This window comes from Carassius auratus, chromosome 17, assembly GCF_003368295.1.
Source record: "Carassius auratus strain Wakin chromosome 17, ASM336829v1, whole genome shotgun sequence".
Classification (NCBI taxonomy): Eukaryota; Metazoa; Chordata; class Actinopteri; order Cypriniformes; family Cyprinidae; genus Carassius; species Carassius auratus.
The window spans coordinates 23757291-23775947 of NC_039259.1; the positions used below are offsets into that span (position 1 = coordinate 23757291).

The window sequence follows — 18657 nt, forward strand, 5'->3', positions numbered from 1 at the left end:
TCTTTTAAGCCCCCTCTTCTCGTTTATCTCCCCAACTCTCTCTGTCTTTGTCCTCCCTCGTCTCTCAGGAGTATATTGCGGGCCTTTACAGTAGCACAGGTTGTCATGTTTGTTTAGACAGTCTCCATTGTGTCTGTCTGCTCACCCAGCTGTTGATAGGACGAGGCCATCAATACATCTGTTTCAACGGCAGGTCATTAGCAGGGGCTTTATAGTGCTGCAGGTTTAGGCACTGCGAGGTAGGGGACAGTGTTTATCCGGCCTTCCCCGCACCCACCGGCCCAGGGATCCCTCTTTCTCACGACACACCGCTGCTGAGTAGGTGCTGAGTTAGGAGACAATAGAGTCAATTGGATCCCCCTCAGACTGAGTCTCTCCTTGTGTGCACACGAACCAATGAATGAAGTTCAGTTGGGGTTCAGATGGTTATCTGTCTGACATTGCTGATGAATAAAAGCTGAGTTCTGCCCAATCTGAAGTTGAGAAAACAGTGAAATGAGCCCATAGATATGAAATGATGTTATTTAATGTTTGATTGCTCTTCATTAGACCAGTATGCTTTACGTGACCGTAAGAGAAACCCCTTACGTTAATGCTCATGCAACATTTTTTATTTATTTGGTTTAATTCATTAATGTTACAACAATTGATTTGCATCATATTTTTAGTATGTGTATTGGTCAATATATCGGACAATTGATCGTCAACTATTTGGGATTTTTTTGATTCCTCATTGGTGAAAAATCATATCCGCTTGCCTAATTAATTTTAATAGTCCCCCATTGTCAGTTTCACAGTCTACCAGCAGTTAGAAAATGTGGTTAATGCATAAATATTATATATTCATTTCAGCAATTTTTAAGCATTTTCTTTTAGCTAGGAAACCATAAAGTAAATATGAATTAAATATTACATATTCATTTGAACAGTTTTTATTTATGCATTCTTTTTTTTTCTTTTTTTCAACATTATATTTTTTCTTTTTACTCTTCAGTCATGTGATTTTTTTCGTTACTTGGAGGTTTAATAAATATTAATGATTAAATATGTATTCATTTCAAAAAAATGTATTTGTTTGAATGAAATAAATTCATTTGTTTTATTTCTTTTAATTTTTTCTCTTTTTTTTCTTTTGCTATTAGTAAAACTCATATTGACTGTGTGCTTATTCTCTTCATGGAATTGTATGTATTTCTTTGACGTTAATTTAGCAGAAAAAAAAATAAATAATAATTATGTATTCATTTAAAAAAATATATTTATGCATTATTTAATTTCCTTTTTTGTTTTAGCAATATATTTTAAGGGTTTTTTTCATTGGTAAAACCCATATTGGTTCTGCTGTTCTCCTCGTGTAACTCTGTGCTTCTTAAAGGTTTAATTTTTTTGTTTGAGCTGATACATGTACAGTGTGTTGTAACAGAGCGTGATATGATCTGACATGCATTTCTCCAATCTCTACAGCTTGAAGAGGAGCTTCAAGAAGCTCAGAGAGAAAGAGATAAAGCCCTGCTGCACAGTCACACAGTGGAAGAGGAGCTGCAAACCTTACGCAGGTATCACAGGTGAACCACCTCACACTGCACAGTAACTCCTTAACCACTCACTTGATGCATTTTACAGTTTGTTTGAGTTGTGGCGGCGCATGGACCTGCTGTGACATGCCTTAAGTGTTCAATGAACTTCCAAATAAACAAAGGTGCAGGGCAAGGTGTTTTGAAGGATTGTAATAATCCAGGTGATGGATAATGTGTTGATGTTAGTGCAGGAATTAGGAGAAAGCCTTTGCATGCCATTCCAGAGGTGAGGAACCAAGAGGGCTTTGTATTGGAGGGTCCAGTCCATCATTTTTGGATTCTTGAGGTTTATGCCTGTCACGAGAACCATAGTTGGTAATGCTTTTAGAGAACACATATGCATTATTAACAAAGAGTTTTCCCTCAATAAACTCTTATGTGCTGCTTATTGATAGTAAGGATGTTGTTTGAAGTTGTTAAGTTTAGGTATTGAATAGGGTTAAGGGATCTAGAATATGGTCATGCAATATGCACTTTGTAAATACTAATAAACAAACAACATGCTAGTAATATGTATGCTAATAAGCAACTAGTTAAACATGATTAGAGTTTTCTAATCTAAAGTGAGTCATGCTTTATTTTAAACTCCAGTTCTCACTAAAAACAAATCATTTACTATGACTTTTGCCTCAATACATTTTTTGTTGCTTATTGATATTTAGTAAGGTAGTTGTTAAGTTAATATATTGAGTAGGATTAGGGATGTAGAATATAGTCATGCAGAATATGTGCTTTAAAATACTAATAATCAGACAATATGTTAATAGTAGGCATGCTAATAAGCAACTAGTTAAGAGTGAGAACTGGTCCCTATACTAAAGTGTTACCACATATAGTTTGTCTAGTTAGACTTTTGACTAGTTTATATTACAAACGTTCATTGTTACAGCCTGGTTTCCCATCCAACTATTTAAGAGACCCATTCTAATTTTTTTTGTGATATGCATCAAGTGTTATGAGGTTGAGGCTAGTACCGTTGTTTACTTAGACTCTTAAAAAATGTTTTATTGGCCTCTTTGGTTCTGTGAAGAACATTTAACATTCATGGAATCTTTTCAGTTGCACAGAAGTCTAAAAAGGTTTTTTAGATTATTAAAATGGCCTTCAGATGAAGAAAAATGTTTCTTTTAAGAACTGTTCACCAGAAGGTTATTTTATGAAACCTATTTTTTTCAAACCCTTTGTGTAGATACGTTAGTAGTACACAATACAAACCTTCTTTTTTCTTGTTTAACTCCTTTTGGTTGTGTGTTTGACAGCCAGCAGTAGAATAGTTGTTAATGAGGTGGTTTCTGCATCACAAAACTTCCATAATTTAGAAAGACCCTCATTGCCTGTCACTCATTTAATCTAATTTCATTACTGATAGAGGCAGAAAGTATGAATCATGCACTGAGTCATCATCATCCAGCTTTATAACAGATTATGAACATTGAAATGGGCTTTTATGTGTTTTGTTTGCTTTGCCCAGAGAAAAATAAATCGCTCGACTTGTCAGTGAGTCACTAGATTACCGCAAACTCGTGATCTCAAGGATTGGAGCATTCGTGAATTTGTGATCTCGAGCCACGTCTCCCGCAGACGCTGTCAAAGGTCTGTCCACGCTGGGATCTCAGTGCAAAAAAGCCTCCAGAGGCATTGACCACAAACGTTTCGGCACCACCTAACATCTGATTGTTTTGGCCTGCAAGTTGAACGCTGCTTATTTAAGGTTTTATTCAAAATGATAGTCAGGGTCTTAAATAACCAAACCAAAGCGTTCCCAGTGGTCGTGATGGACTACCACAGACTCTCCCTCCCTGGTTCTTGTCTTCCAGCCAAAGGGCTTGTTTGCTTCATTTGGGGTTTATCTGTCAGTGAGGACGTCTTTGATAGACGATATGGAGTAAATACATTTGGCTCATAAACTGGTCGTGCTGGTTAAGTGAGCTGTGTCCGGTTTCACTGAGATGTACATCCGTGTATCAAGGACTTTCCATTTGCATTTGTCACATCTTATTAGATCTCTTCCGCATCTTGTTGTGCATGATTGCATGTTTGTGTTTCACTCCATAAGGGTTTTACACCTAAACATGCCTTAGGAGAACTTTTACAACAATATTTTTTTTCATCTACATTAATGCCGTTTTTACATATATATTTTTAACATTTTAAGTTGGATAAATTAACATTAGTCAGTGTTTTATGGACAAGCATGAATTATCAATGAACAATAGTGTGCTGCAAAAGTTTGGGGTCAAGAGGTTTATTTTCAACAAGGGTGCATTTATTTGATTCAAAAAAAGAAGCAGTAATATTGTGAAATATTTTTTCTATTTTAATACATATTGAAATGCTATTTTTTCCTGTGATCAAAGCTGAATTTTCATCATCGTCATTCGATTCCTTAATGCTGATTTGCTGTTCTAGAAACATTTCTGATTATTATCAATGTTGAAAACAATTGTGCTGCTTAATATTTTTGTGAAGATCTGACTCATTTTTATAATAATTCTTTAATAAATTAAAAGAACAGCAGATTTAAAAATATATAATTCATAATTATCCTCAATATAATTTATTTATTATTTATTAAATATCCAGAAAAGAACACTGTTATCTGAAGAACTGTTATTGTTTTTTTGTGTGCATGATGTTGGGTGCTCAGCTGAGGCTTCTACAAACTGCTTGTTTTGAAAACTGTCCTTGTAAAGTAATTCAGTTCAGCGTCTGGTGCTACACACCCAAACTCACTTAATCTGAGAAGAGAGCTCTCACTCTTGTAGTCTTTTCTGTCTTTCCCAGCAGGAGGAGGAGAAGGAACACATTGTATTTCCTCAAACAATCTGCATTGTGTGTTCGTCAGGGTGTCCAGCGCTGGTCCCCAGCCCCTGCCAATGTGACTGCAGCGCTGAACCTTTAAAAGGAGAATCCTCCAGGCCCAACAAAGGCCAGAGTATGGCTGCGTGTGTTTGCTCTCAGGATTGCCTGACCAGCTCCATTGTCTTGTAGGATAACAGACAGTCTGTGTCACATGAAAGGGCAGTGAACAGATGAGAGAGAGAATGGGGTGTAAGAAAAAAATGTCTGCGGCGTGAACCTCGGACTCTGATAGAACTGGCTCCGAATAGTGTTAGCGTACACACGCTCCCCGCTGATAAAGAGAAACACTTAGGCAATTTTGTTCACTTGGGGTGGGTTGTTTTAATGGGTTATCATTGGCCGGCCTGTTCAGGAGAGGTTAGACTCTGAATTTAAGGTGCTTTGTTTGAGTGTCAGCCAGGAGGGAAAACGTGCTGGATAGACATGTATTAACACCACCGGTCCCCATGCGGTCCAACTCCCCAGTGATCGCTCATTATCACACATGCTAACAGCTCGACCTGTCAACACTTGCAGCTCGATAGTCATTAGCAGATACAACGTACACAAATATGAGCTCTCTTTTTCCAATACTCTTGCACTACACCATAAGCCAAAGAGCTCAGTTTCGATTTTTCAGCTGAAATCAGATTTTATTTGTATTTTTTCAAGATCTTTTAAATCTGACCCACTGGTCTAAATGGTCCTAAACTGATCTGTAAACATACTGTAAAACAGCTTTCCATGGCACGTTCATCAAAAAATCAACACATTTCATAATTTCATTGATATCATATTATATCTTGTTTCCTTTATGAAATTAGAAGAAATAAAAACTAGGGATTTGCCGATATATCGGCCGCCGATATTTATCAGCTAATTGTTGATTATTTTAAAGCCATCAGCATATCGGAAATAGCATGAAAAGGGCTGATAACAATGGTTTATTAATTAACTGCATGGAGACAATAAATTGCATGTCTGTTGCATAATCCAATGTTTTTCTCTGAGCAAAATAATTAAATACTTGCCAAAACAAAATAAAATCTGTACAAAATATAGTTGTCAGACAGCATAGTATGGCCATATGCAAATGTGATGCTGATGTATCCAACCAGTGAAAGGCTTACATAAAAGGGACTATAGAGGCCTATATACAAAATGTATTTCACTTAAATCATTACAGATTAACAAAACAAAAAAAATATTGTGCTGAGTTTGGATCATTGTAACGTGCTCCGAAGTTCATGGAAAAGAAAACAGTTTTCTTTATTTTGCAAAAGCTGTACAGTTCGTCAGTACTGTTTTATGTCGAAAATGTGAGTGAAGAATAAAGCCTATATTTTACATAATAAATCATATTTTAGCATCCAGATACATTGTGAATATGGAAACATTTGAATTTGTGCAGAATGAGAGAGGTAAGCTTCGGTTTCAGGCTTACAACTTAGAGGATTTGTTGTGGAGAGAAGGGAACTAAAATAGTCTAATTGTGTTTGAAATATTTTGTAATATTTAGTTTTTTTTACCGGTGTTTTAGCCTACATTATTTTTTTTATGATAATAAATGATAAATGATAACAAAATAATAATAATATATTACCGGCAATAATAAAATGTGTTGTTCAGCCTGCTAATTTAGTCAGTTTTTTCCTCTCAAAACACTTAAAGGAGTAGTTTTTTATCCATTCTGCAAATATATTAAAAAAATAGGCATACGTTAATGTCTTTAAAGCGTTGACAGTATTTTCTTTTGTTTAATACATTTGTTCAAAATGTAGAAAATATGATACTGTATTGGCTATGATAAACTACCAGATCAAGTCCCTTGTTTTTTTTTAATAATAAAAAAAAACCCGCTGTACTTTATTATTATTATTATTATTATTATTATTATTATTATTATTATTATTATTATAGCCAAAGAAAGATTTAAAAAAAAAAAAAATGTTATTTCATTTTTAACTGCTTTATGCAATTGACCAATATCGGTATCAAAATTGTCCAATAGTTGTTTGTTAAAATCAGTATCGGCCAAAACAAATCCTGTCAGTGCATCCCTAATAAAAACCTTAAACATCTACAGAGTAGCATCTAGGGGTGCTCCTATCACGATCGGCCGATCGTTAATGCACATCTCGTCAGTAAAGCCGGTTCTCTAATCAGTGGTTAATTCCATCAGGTGCGTGATTTCACATAGAGCAGCTGTTACCACACAGAGCCGTTGTTAATAGAGAAGATGCGCCAAAAAACGCTGAAAATGAATTGGATTTGCGCATCTTCTCAATTCCAATCATGATTGGAGCACCCCTAGTAGCATCAACATTAACTTTAAATTATTTTTTACAATATTTTACAATATATATTTATCTTTCTATAATTGTGTGTGTCTGTGTGTTTGTATATACACACACACACACACACACACATATTTATTTATTTTATATATATTTATTTTAGTCTTTAATTTGTGATGGTAAAGCTGAATTTTCATCTGAATTTTTCAGCAATTTGTTTTCAGGATGTATTTGAAATAGACATCTTTTTTAATATTATAAATGTCTTTACTGTCATTTTTTCTCTATTTAATGCATAGTATTCAAACATATATAAACAGATTTGAAGAAGTCTTTTGCTGAGACCCTCTCATTTCTGTATTTTGTATTTGTGTTTATTATTAACTTTGTATATGAGGTAACACAGTAGTAAGTTGTCTGATCTTCACAGAGATTTCTAATCATTCATCTCTCAGCAAACTGATTATCAGTGGCATTTATTTCAATTTTCTTGTGTTTTCCCCCTTTCATTAAAGCCCCTGCCCTTTGAGCTGAAATGACTTATTCTCAGAAATCCTTCAACGCTGATAACACCAGCAGTTATGCTATATTGCTAGATGGAAACTTTGAATTTATGTGATATTTATAACGCCTGTGGCATTAAGCGACTTTATCCCCAAAACAGAGCAAACTGCAGCCGCTGCATTAGCCGTCTTTCCATTCTGTGCAGTAAAATACATTTTGTAGATTGATTATCCAAACACACAGCAGCGTTCCAGCCCAGGCTCAGTGCAAGAAACTCATTTTTTTTCATGACCAAGTGATCATAACTTTGGTGTTTGTGTTCAAAATTGGGTGTGTTCTCATATTTCTGTGTTCTATTGAGGGAACAAGACATATTGAAACAACCACGGCCTTTATCAGCAACTGTCAGATTGAGTGATTGACGTAAAGGAATGGTTGTCAGTGGGATGTGGTCGGTAGTTAGCTTGTATACAGCTCAGGTTGCTAAAGACACCCTTCAATAGAATGTCTGTCTCTGCTTTGGCTGCGGTCTCTATGTACTTTTTTTGTCTGTAGATAAATGCTGTCTATTAAAAGGTTATTTTACATTTCCCATCTGATAGCATTTTGTGGCGGTGTTAATGATTAACTGGCCTGTAGAGGACGAGGGCAGGTTCGTTGGGATCCCACCCCTGTGATCAGGTATCTTACGCTTCTGGTTAATGTTTAACAGAGTCCTCAGGTCGTCTGTCTGGCAGCCTTTATGACTAGACCAACATACACTGCAGTTTTTAACAAGCAGCATATGTTTGGTTGAATGCAGTGAATAGTATTTTTAAATGTACAAGAGGAGTTATTTGTATTTCTTTTATTAGTGTGTTTTCACTGTCACTGTTACTGATGCTCATACTTTAAGGAATAGTTGTAAAAATGTCCTAACCCACAGACCGTCCAAGATTTAGAAGAGTTTGTTTCTTTATCAGAAAAGATTTGGAGAAATGTATCATTACGTCATTTGCTCACCAATGGATCCTCTGCAGTGAATGGGTGCCGTCAGAATGAAAGTCCAAACAAAGGATAAAGCATTACAAATATCCACAAGTAATCCACACAACAACAATCCATCAATTAATATTTTGAGAAGTGAAAAGCTATAAGTTTGTAGTAAATAAATGCAATATTAGGTCTTTTAACTTCTGGATAAAATACGAGTCCTCTAATATCGCTTTCTCCAGTGGAAAAGTTATCTCGTCTGAATAAGGAAAGAAATGTACACAGATCAAGTACCTTTTACAAGAAAAATGAGTCCTTAGACCAAATATGTCAGTGGATTTTGATGTGAGAGGACAACAGGGGATGGACCTTTTCGCTGCAAGAATTATTCTTATGCATTTTAAAGTTAAAATGCCTTAATTATGGATTTGTTTCTTAAAAACATGCAGGCTTTTACTTCACAAAACATTAATTGATGGACTGGAGTTGTGTGGATTATTGTGATGTTTTTATCTTCTCTTTGGACTCTCATTCTGATGGCAGCCATTCACTGCAGAGCATCCATTGGTAAGCAAGTGATGTAATGCTACATTTCTCTAAATATTTTCTGAAGAGATAAATTCTTCTACATTTTAGATGGACTATAGGTTTGTCCGGTAAATTTTCATTCTTATATGTACACTCATATCAGTTCTTAAATGTTTCTGTGTTCCATGAAGAACCTTTTACATGCATCCAATCTTTCCATTGCACCAAAGGTTCTTTATAGTGGGAAAAAGATTATTAAAATATTCTTTGCACTAATTAAAAAATGGTTCACTTGAAAGGTTCCTAGTGGAGCCAAAAATGTTTCTTGTATGCCATTGCTTCAAACCCTTTTAGAACCTTTATTTTTAAAAGTGTGGTATATTCACATATAATTTCACACATCTGTCACAGCTTCTATGTAGTGAACTGTGTATTAGACCGGTTGTGTTTATATGCCTGTTTATGGATCTTCATTCCTCTGACATTGTATATCCTACTACAATCATCCTCATAAAGTGGGGACCAGGATAGACCAGTTGTGTCTGAGAGGGGGTGGGAGGACTTAGATAAGATAATCCATAGTGTGGCAATGCTTCTCTGCCCTTGTTTGTCACTGTCATTGGACCTTTGTACCCAATATGTTTGCATTTAATTAAACAAAGCACACAACTTTACATCACTTTCTCGGCCATCAATATCGCATCAGAATTGATTACCTCCTGCCTTAAAAAATAAAAAATAAAGGGAGAACCTGACATGGAAACCTTCCTGGAACTAATTAGTAAGACTCAATGTGTAATATGACTTTAGGGCAACAACACACAGGTACATCAGCTAAAGGCCTTAAGGCTAAAGACTAAAGACAAAAGCTGCTGCTAATCCATCTTGATGTCTCTGTCACTATAGACTCATGCAGGCATGCGAGCCAGACAGACGTTTTGTATTGTCAGCTAATCGTGGCATTGTATTAAATGCATTGTTTCCGTGGTTAATATGAATACCCACTTAATAGAGCTGTGGTTTTCTGTACGTCTGTGGTCGCAGGTGAGCACAGCATACCTGTGTGTTATTACAGCCATTCATCTAGTTTCTGCTTGAATAAAAGGGGAGCAGGTGTTATCATTATTTAGACCAGATATTGATCTCCATGCGCTTCGTGTCATATTAAAGCATATTAGTCCTCTGCAGTTTGTTGGCAGCTTTTTAAGCACCTTTAAGCATGTAATATTAATGGGGCTAGTTAAGGGGAGACAAAATTACTTTTCATTTGACAAACAATAAAACGGGTGATGTAATCTATTAGTCGTAGAGTATGTAACCACATAGCAACCAAGAAAGTCTATTCGCCTTATTTTGCAAGAAAGAGAAAGCCATTTCTGTGGACTGTTTTTGTACAGGTAAAATAATTGGAAGCTAATGAAACTCTCAAAATGTGTAACTTAAAGCCGTTTAGACTAAGGATGAAAAACTGTAACGATAAAGATACTTTTTTTTTTTAGAATTTCTTTTCTAAATTCCGATTTAAAAGTCATATGATATGATTTCAAGTTTTCCTTTCTCTTTGGAGTGTTACAAGCTAAAAGTTGCAAAAACTAAAGTGTCAAACCCAAAGAGATATTTTTTATAAAAGTTAAGACTCGTCCACGCCCCCCTAAAACGCCTTTTTTAAACACGCCCCCACATGTCTGCATCACGATGTAGGAAGATTTGCATAAGAACGCTCAAATGTTTACGCAAAGAAAGAAAACAGTGTAGAGTGTAGAGTAGCGCTTGTTGTTTGTTGTTTCTCCGATCACAAATGCAGACATGGTTATAGGTTTATGCTGCACGATGCAACGCAACACATAAAGAGACAGTATAAGTCATTATAATCACTAATTATGTCCCCAATGCATGCTACAAATGCCTCATTTATAATGGGTTTTAATATTTTGGTCTCTGCGCTCCAGGAGACTTCTTCACAGTATGGTAAGGGGCATAACATTTCAGTCATACGCTTAAAGTATTCAGCCAATCACAACGCACTGGATAGTGGGTCTATCAGACTACACCTCGCTTTTCAGAACGATGAGCTTTGTAAAAATCAACACGTTTCAGAAATGCGGGGTGTAGATGAGAAACAATAATGTACAGTATGTGGAAAATAATGTGTTTTTATCTGAAACCGCATAAACACATTTCATTACACCAAGTACACAAAATATTGTTCTTTTTAGCAGCATCATATGACCCCTTTAAAATAATAGCAGATAATTGCATAGAGGAACGATAATTGCACAAAAGAACAAAATCATTGGAATCACTTTCTAAATGTTTTTCCAGCTGATGTACAATTTAAAGGGTAACAGCCAATCAGCTGGAAGTGAATGACAACGTAAGCCGCAACTTCAAGTTACAAACAGCTGCACCTGCTCTCACATTCAAAATAACGTGGAGAAAGTTATCTGTTAGCATTTTTTATTCATCACAATGGCAATTATTTGACTGCTGCATGCAGCTCTGAAAGCACACAATCATCTTTGCACATTGGCATGGGCATTTTATGAGTGCAGTCACCTGAACTGTAAATGCCATGTCAAATACAGGAATGCCTTGGCAACACTTTAGCATTTTGGTGGCTTTGATTTGCGCACAAAAGCAGCATCACGTTTTCATTAGAAATGTTTAATCCATGGAACGTCTGTTTTCTCAAGAAGTTGATTTGGTTTTCTTTTGTTTGTTTTTTTGTGACCGTTATCGGCATTTCAGTTTATTACAATTAATTCATAGGAGCTTTTGGTGGTGACTGTACAGTTCTGCTCATGTTTGTTGGTTAATTTGATATGTATCTCTTATTATCGCCCCTACCCTTCCGGTTTTGTCTTGACCCTTATTATCTTATGCCTTGTTGAAAAACACCTCTGAATTTCACCTCGATTTAGATGCAGCGCAGTGAGAGCGCTAATGTATTCTGCTGACATTCTGGGAAATTATTAGCCCCAGATATTGTTTCTTGTACTGACATTCCGTTTGAATATTAGATGTGTCTGTTGATATAGAGTTATGATTCCCCACCTTCAGGTAAACTGCAAGCATGCTCTCTCTGTGTCTGGGTCAAGTTTCATGTTTGTGTAAGAAATTTGACCATTGGCATTTCTCCTCCTGGTTTATGAAACATGAGCCTGATGCTGCGCCGTTAAGTCAGCCGTTATACTGTTCTTGTAATTTTGATGATTGTCTTTCCTAAGGATCTATTGAAGTGTGCGATGAATCACAAAGATACGTAGTTTTGTAGGTTTTATATGCATATTAAAATTGGTATTACTTGGAAATTAACAAACTTACAAATTCAGTTCAGTTAATTTTAGTTAATATTTTTTTCATTCATAAACAATCATATAATCTATGTTGCCTACTGCATTCATCAGAATACACTGAAAACATGACCTGGTCAAGTTAAAAAATTAGTTTATATTGCTGAATTAAACGAAATACATTCATTTCTACCAACAAAACTCATTTTAGTGGGTTAAATCAGGTAGATATAGCACCAAAACTCAAAGCAATTGCAGTTAACATTGCAGTTTTAGAATGTAAGTTTTGTTAGTAAAATGTAAGCGTATATGGTGTTTATATTATGATATGTTGTGTTTTAAATGTAAAATTTGGCCAATGCATAATCTGTGCCCTGTTTTTTTTTAATACTGACATAAAGTGTGGTAACACTTCTTTCAAGCAGCCAAGTGAACATCGCCAATTCATGACTGACTCTATCACTAATTACACTTCTGTATCAAAACTGTGTTTCCAGTGTGCTACAGCATCAGGCTGATGAGACCAGTCTGGACAGTCCTGCCACCTCAAACCAGAGCCAGAGCCAGATTCAGCCCCTGCTGCACCGTCTGCAGCATCTGACGGCAGAATTTCAGAGCGCTCAGAACCAGCTGTGTCTGACCCAGGAGAGAGAGAGGGAGGCCAATGAGAAAGTGCAGAGGTGAGTACAGACATTCACTCTCTGGTTTAAGCTGGGGAAATTTTAACAACATACCAAAACCATGTTAAACTATCTGTCTACCAGTCAAAAATTTGGAGTGATTAGGATTTAAAAAAAAATGTTTTTGAAGATATATTTATCTCTACCAATGCTTTCAAAGAAATTTTGTGTTTGTATTTATATATAAAATTATTTTGATTATAGATTTAGCCCATTAACTCATTTACCCTTCTTAAGTTCCAAACTTGTATGGCTTACTTTCTTCTGTGAAACAGAAAAAAAAGATGTTATACAGAATGTTCGTGCTGCTCTTTTCCATTCTGTGACAATGAATGAGGGTAGATGCTGTAAAGATGCAAATTAGAAAATTTTTTTTAGTTAAAATTGACATTTATGCATTTAGCAGAAGCTTTTATCCTAAGTGACTTACAGTGCATTCAGGCTATCAATTTTTACCTATCATGTGTTCCCGGGAATCAAATCCTCAACATTGCGCTTGATAACGCAATGCTCTACCAATTGAGCTACAGGAACACATATTACGTAGTATGTACTATTGTTAAAAAAGTTTGGAATTGATTTTTTTTTTTAAAATTGAAGGAAGTCTCTTATGCTCACCATGTTAATTACAAAATTAGTCTAAAACAACTAAATCCACATGACTCATTTAGACTCCTTATATGATGCTTTTTGGTCATGTTTTGAGATCGACAGTGTCAATCCTTATTCACTTTTATTGCATTGAAAAGAGCATGAACATTCTTCACTTTTGTGTTCCATTAAAGAAGCCTGTCTGGAGAAATTCCTGCACTTGTTGAATGTTTTTAAAGCATGTTCTCTAAGTCTCTCTAAACCTGTCCTCTTGATGTGTTCTGAGTATGTATAAAAACTGGTCGCATGGTAGATATTCCCTCTCTCTCCCTCTTGTCTCGCTCACATGGGGGGTTCCCCACGCAAAGCAAACACAGGCCGGCCTGCTGATCTATTTACATGATGAATTAACCAAAGGGGGTGGAGATGCTGAGCTGAGGGGGTGCTCAAAACACAGAGAGAACCCCCCTCACAATGACAGAACTTTAGTGCACTGTTTACACATGCCGCTCTGAAGGGTAAGATCACACAGCCTCTGCTGCATGACATGAAACTCCATATCCCACAATGCACTTTGCTTTGACCAGTGCTGCTGTCCTCACCTAGACAGCAAGTGTGTATCAGAGCAGCTTGTTGTGTACACTGGTCTGACCTAGCGGCGTCCACAGTCCAAGGTTCAGTAGTCTGAGTCACTACTGTCTGAGTCTCTGTGTAGTATTACTGGAAGCTTACAAGTTCCCTGTATTCTGAGAATCAGCAAGTTATTTATTGCTCGAGGCTCTGAATTTGCACCAAATCACTTCTTTAAGGAATAGTTCACCCAAAAATGAGCATCATTTATTCATCCTCATGACGTTCTTTGTTCTGTGGAACACAAAAGATGATGTTTAGAAGAATGTTGGACCGTGCTGATTTTCATTGTTGAATATATGTTGAAATAGTTGTAGTAATGCATTTTTATTTCAGTTTCAGTCTCAGTTATTTTAGTTATCTACACAGCATCTTATCACTGGGACAGTAACCAGTAAAAGTGACAACTTTGCACCTTATCTACCCCTAAAAGGTGCATATGGTATTTGTTACTTGCAAGAATATGTGCCCTTAAGATACTGCTATGAATTTTTGATGTGTATGTAAACCTTTTATTCGATGGTGCTAACAATTTATGCACAGTTTTATATGCACAGAATGTATGAGCTGTTGTATGGAAAATAATTAGAATTATTAAGATTATTTTAAAAAATCATCTTTTTGTGTTCAATTAAAAAAATCTAATTAGAGTTTGTGGGGTGAGTAAATGTGACAGAATTTAAAACAACAAGTTTTTCTTGCAGCGAGCCCTTATGTAGTGATGGTTATGGTCGAGGTGATGGCTATTTTGTATCATAGAGCGAAGGATAACATGAGTGTCAGCTTCTGCGTGAGTGTATGACTGGGATCGTCCGCAGTAAGCGGAAGGGTAACCGCGGCGGTCGCACCTGACCACTAGCTGACATTCAGATGGATGTCCAGCACTCTCCGGGCGGCCTGTGGGAAGCCACTCTGACGTGGGCCTCGTCGCATGACTGTGAGAAGAATGCAGGGTGATGCGATCGGCCTCCAGGCTCCTACAGCGGGGCGAAGCGGGGAGGAGGAAGCCCAGCGCCGGCCCAGAATGTGGCACCTGAGTGCCGTTCTTCCAGGCCCATTGACGGAGGAGCTGAGCTGAATGTCTAATGACCTGCTGAATCAAATTTGGCCATGAGAAGCGCACAAAGGACCTTTTCATTGGCCTGATGGCCCACAAATGGGCTGCGGTTGGTACGTCCCATCTGGGGTTATTAGGGATGTTAACTAATTTTAAATCCATTGTTTTTATTATTAATGCACTTATTTTATTTCAGCTAGTTGCTGATGGAACATTTATAATTTTCATGTCGTTTAATTTGATGTACTAAAATAACTGAAATAAAATTAATCCCAAATATATTAAAAAGACTAATAAACAAAAAAATGGAAGAAAACAAAATACAATTATAAAAAACTATTTTATATAATATAATTTTTTATAAAAGAAAAAAAAAACATTTTATTTCAGGAAGCTGCAGAGGCAGCATTTCTTATTTGTCATGTATTTTAACTTGATGTACTAAAAATAACTAAAACCATAAACAAAATAGCCGTTCATACAAACTATATAGACATATATATAAAATTATATATATATATATATATATATATATATATATATATATATATATATATATATATATATATATAATAGTAAAAATGACTAAAATTACAAAATAAAATATAAAATTAAAATAGACAATAATAATAAATACTACATATAAATGTATATTGCCCTTTAATGTTTATTTAATATAAATATTTTAAACAAAAAAAACTAATTCAGAATATTAATAAAAATGATAACACTGGTACTAAAATAACACCGGTCGTATCATTCTGCAGTTCTGCATCTCGTGCATTGCTAAAAACCCTGCTACAGCTGCCTGAGTTATCAGTATGATCTTACAGCATTTCATGCAAGCATTTTTGTTAGGCATTGTCGTGGCATAATTATAGATTACAAACAGGATCTTCTTTTGCATTGAAACATGGATATGTTGTCGTGCCATACATAAAACGTGCTGTTGTTTAGAATTTATGCACGGCTGCTGTTTACTCTGTGTTATTTGAGCTGGAATTGTTGGTTTTGCGACTCGGTGAATTCTTAATCGGGATTTGCGCTTTTGCCGGCTCTTCCCTCGCGTGTATGTTTGGGTTTACGGCCACTCTCTGCAAACAGTGTTCACCAAATCCTCCCCAGCCCGCAGGCACACCTTGGAGATCCTGCCACGGAAAGGCAGACCTGTTAATTGTGCAAACATGACAGGGAGGCTAATGAATATATTTAAAACGCTAAAAATTTGCACACAAGGAGGAAAGGTGTTTCCGTGCATGTTTATGGAGGAGAGACAGTCTTGTGGTGTCTGTCTGCATGTTTGTGTGTTTTGGGTGGAAGTGGATTGCTTGTGTGATATGAAGGCTGTTTGCTTGTATATGTATATATGCTCATGTGAGTGACCTGTTCATTTAGCAACAGTGACCTTTTATAAATATTAGTCTGCTGTTTTGAATCATCCCCTCCCCCTCATCTTCCCCCCTTTCGCTCCAAAGTGACGCATTTCTCTCGGCCACAGAGCGCCTCTGAGAAATACATATGGGCTGCTCTTCAATCTCCCTGTACGGGAACAGGTGGAGACTTCGGCGGGAGCAAGGCTTGGGTCAGACCACTCCCATATGCTCACTTGATAAGACTGAGAAACCTCAGTAGACAATATGAGCACTGACTATGCTAAGCACGGTTTGAGCTGGCCTTGCTTTGTTGTTGTAAAACCGTTTCAACTTAATGTTTTCGGCTCTTTTTATTTGAAAAAGCTTGGATTTAACAATCCTGAGGTCTCTACAACCTTGTACATTTGTCATGCATACCTTTATTTAATGTGATGAATGAATTTATTAAATACTTAACTTTCAAGTCTGATTTTCAGACCACTGCATTATGTACTGAAAGACTTATTTTGAGTTTTATAGAGATTTGGATCTTATAAGCAATCGTGCCAACCTAGCATTGTAGTTATGGCTAAAGAAAATGTAAAAGTACTGAATGTTTTCTTCATAAAGTGTAAAAATCTTGTAATTTATTTTATGCCTCTAAAATAAATGACTGTAATTTATGCATACAATTTTCTTTTCATAGTTTATTTATTAATTTATTTGTCTGTCATCTTTAATTATGAGATTATAACCTGAACAAATTTGAGATTTAAACATTAGATAAAATGCATTTTTATTTGGTGTTTTATTGATGGAAATCGATAAATAATAAATAATGTCACTTTAAGGAGTCTCGTTTTTAGTTCTATAAATTAAGAGTCCTGATTTAATATATGTTGTCATATTTATTTATTTATTTATTTTTATTGCGTAGTATAATATAATTTGAACTAATGTCAAAGTTTCTGAAGAGTGTATTTTTTTGGAGCGGAAGCAGCATTTGTTTGGATGGAGAGAAGCAGGTCTGTTTTCATTCCTCATTATCCATTTGCTCCTGAAGAATCCCTTCACCCGTCTAGATCTCCCTCCATTTCCACAGAGTCTGTGGGATCACTGCCCTCATAAGCACAGGTTTACTCACCCCGACCAATCACATGACACCACACAGGCTTCTGTTTGCCGGAGTAAAGGCAGGCGGATATTTGGAGGATTTGGGCATTGACACCAGCATGGATGTCTCACCCACTTTAAGAACTGTCTACATCCACTCTCTGCATCTTTCCGTTCCTCCAAGAGCGCCCTTGTGTGAGGAGAGAACAGCTAAGAGCTGGCCTGCGTTTGTCTTGCTCTACTTTCATTTACACAATCACTTATTTCTGCCTTCCCTCTCTCTGTCTTTCCATTCTCAGGTTGGAGCGGCTGGTGGAGGTGTTACGGAAGAAAGTGGGCACTGGCAGTGTCCGGAAAGTCATCTGACTGACTGGCCGTCGGGCGACCCGAGCAGACGGCCACATCTGGTGACCAGGCTGCAGCGTTTAACTCTGAGCAAACAGCCGAAGCCTGGCCTGGGCAAACACAGGCTGGAAGTGGCGTTCTTTCTCTCAGCCCTGTTCTCATTCCAGCCCAGGCTCAGAAATGCCATCGTAAATGTTTAACCACATTCTCTCTGCAGTCACCAATGAAACTACTGCTGCCAGCCCTTTACCTCCACACTCTTATCAGCTACTCCAAAGGTTTTCTTTCTTTCATTCTTTCTCTCCTCACAGTCAATTTTTACTTACAGTGTGACATTAAGTCTGGTTAAACAAGGGAGATTTGATTGGACGATTACTTTGTGAGGTACTGAGACTTTATTTTTCATAGAAAGCCAGCTATTTCTGGACAAAGCTGGGATTTGGGGATGGACAAACTGGACTATAGATATTTTACATTTTCCCAAATTAATAAACTGAGTTATAACAGCAATATTCAGTGTATCAGTCGACACAATCAGTATTTATGATCATGAATGCTTGTTTGGTATATACTCTTAAATGTTATTTAATAATAAATTGTTTCTGTGATTTATCAATTAGTGTTGTTATATATATATATATATATAAAAGAAATGATAAATTCTTAAAAATAATAAATTCTAAAATGCAGTCCATCAATAGAGAATACAGTTGTATAATTGTTAATTATTTGTTTGTTTCACATGACTCGCACAAAAGTCTTTTTGAGGAGAAATACCAGTCTTAATTTTTTCCCCTTTTTTTCAAAATCTTGTTTTATTAAAATTTATTTTAAAACTACATAATCATATTCTAAACACAACTATTCAATCAAACCA

General features: G+C 36.3%; 1 protein-coding gene across 2 annotated transcripts in view; it reads left to right on the plus strand.

Annotated features, from left to right (window-relative positions):
- Positions 1-18396, plus strand: part of mipol1 (mirror-image polydactyly 1) — a 68550-nt gene extending 50154 nt beyond the window's left edge. Inside the window, exons 12-14 of one of the 2 annotated variants that reach the window (XM_026286502.1) lie at positions 1465-1565; positions 12510-12692; positions 17735-18396. In XM_026286502.1, coding sequence (XP_026142287.1) covers positions 1465-1565; positions 12510-12692; positions 17735-17801 — 351 coding nt within the window. In that variant the 3' untranslated portion in view covers positions 17802-18396. The remainder of the gene's footprint in view (positions 1-1464; positions 1566-12509; positions 12693-17734) is intronic. The other variant, XM_026286501.1, reaches the window with a different exon arrangement.
- Positions 18397-18657: the final 261 nt, after the last annotated feature.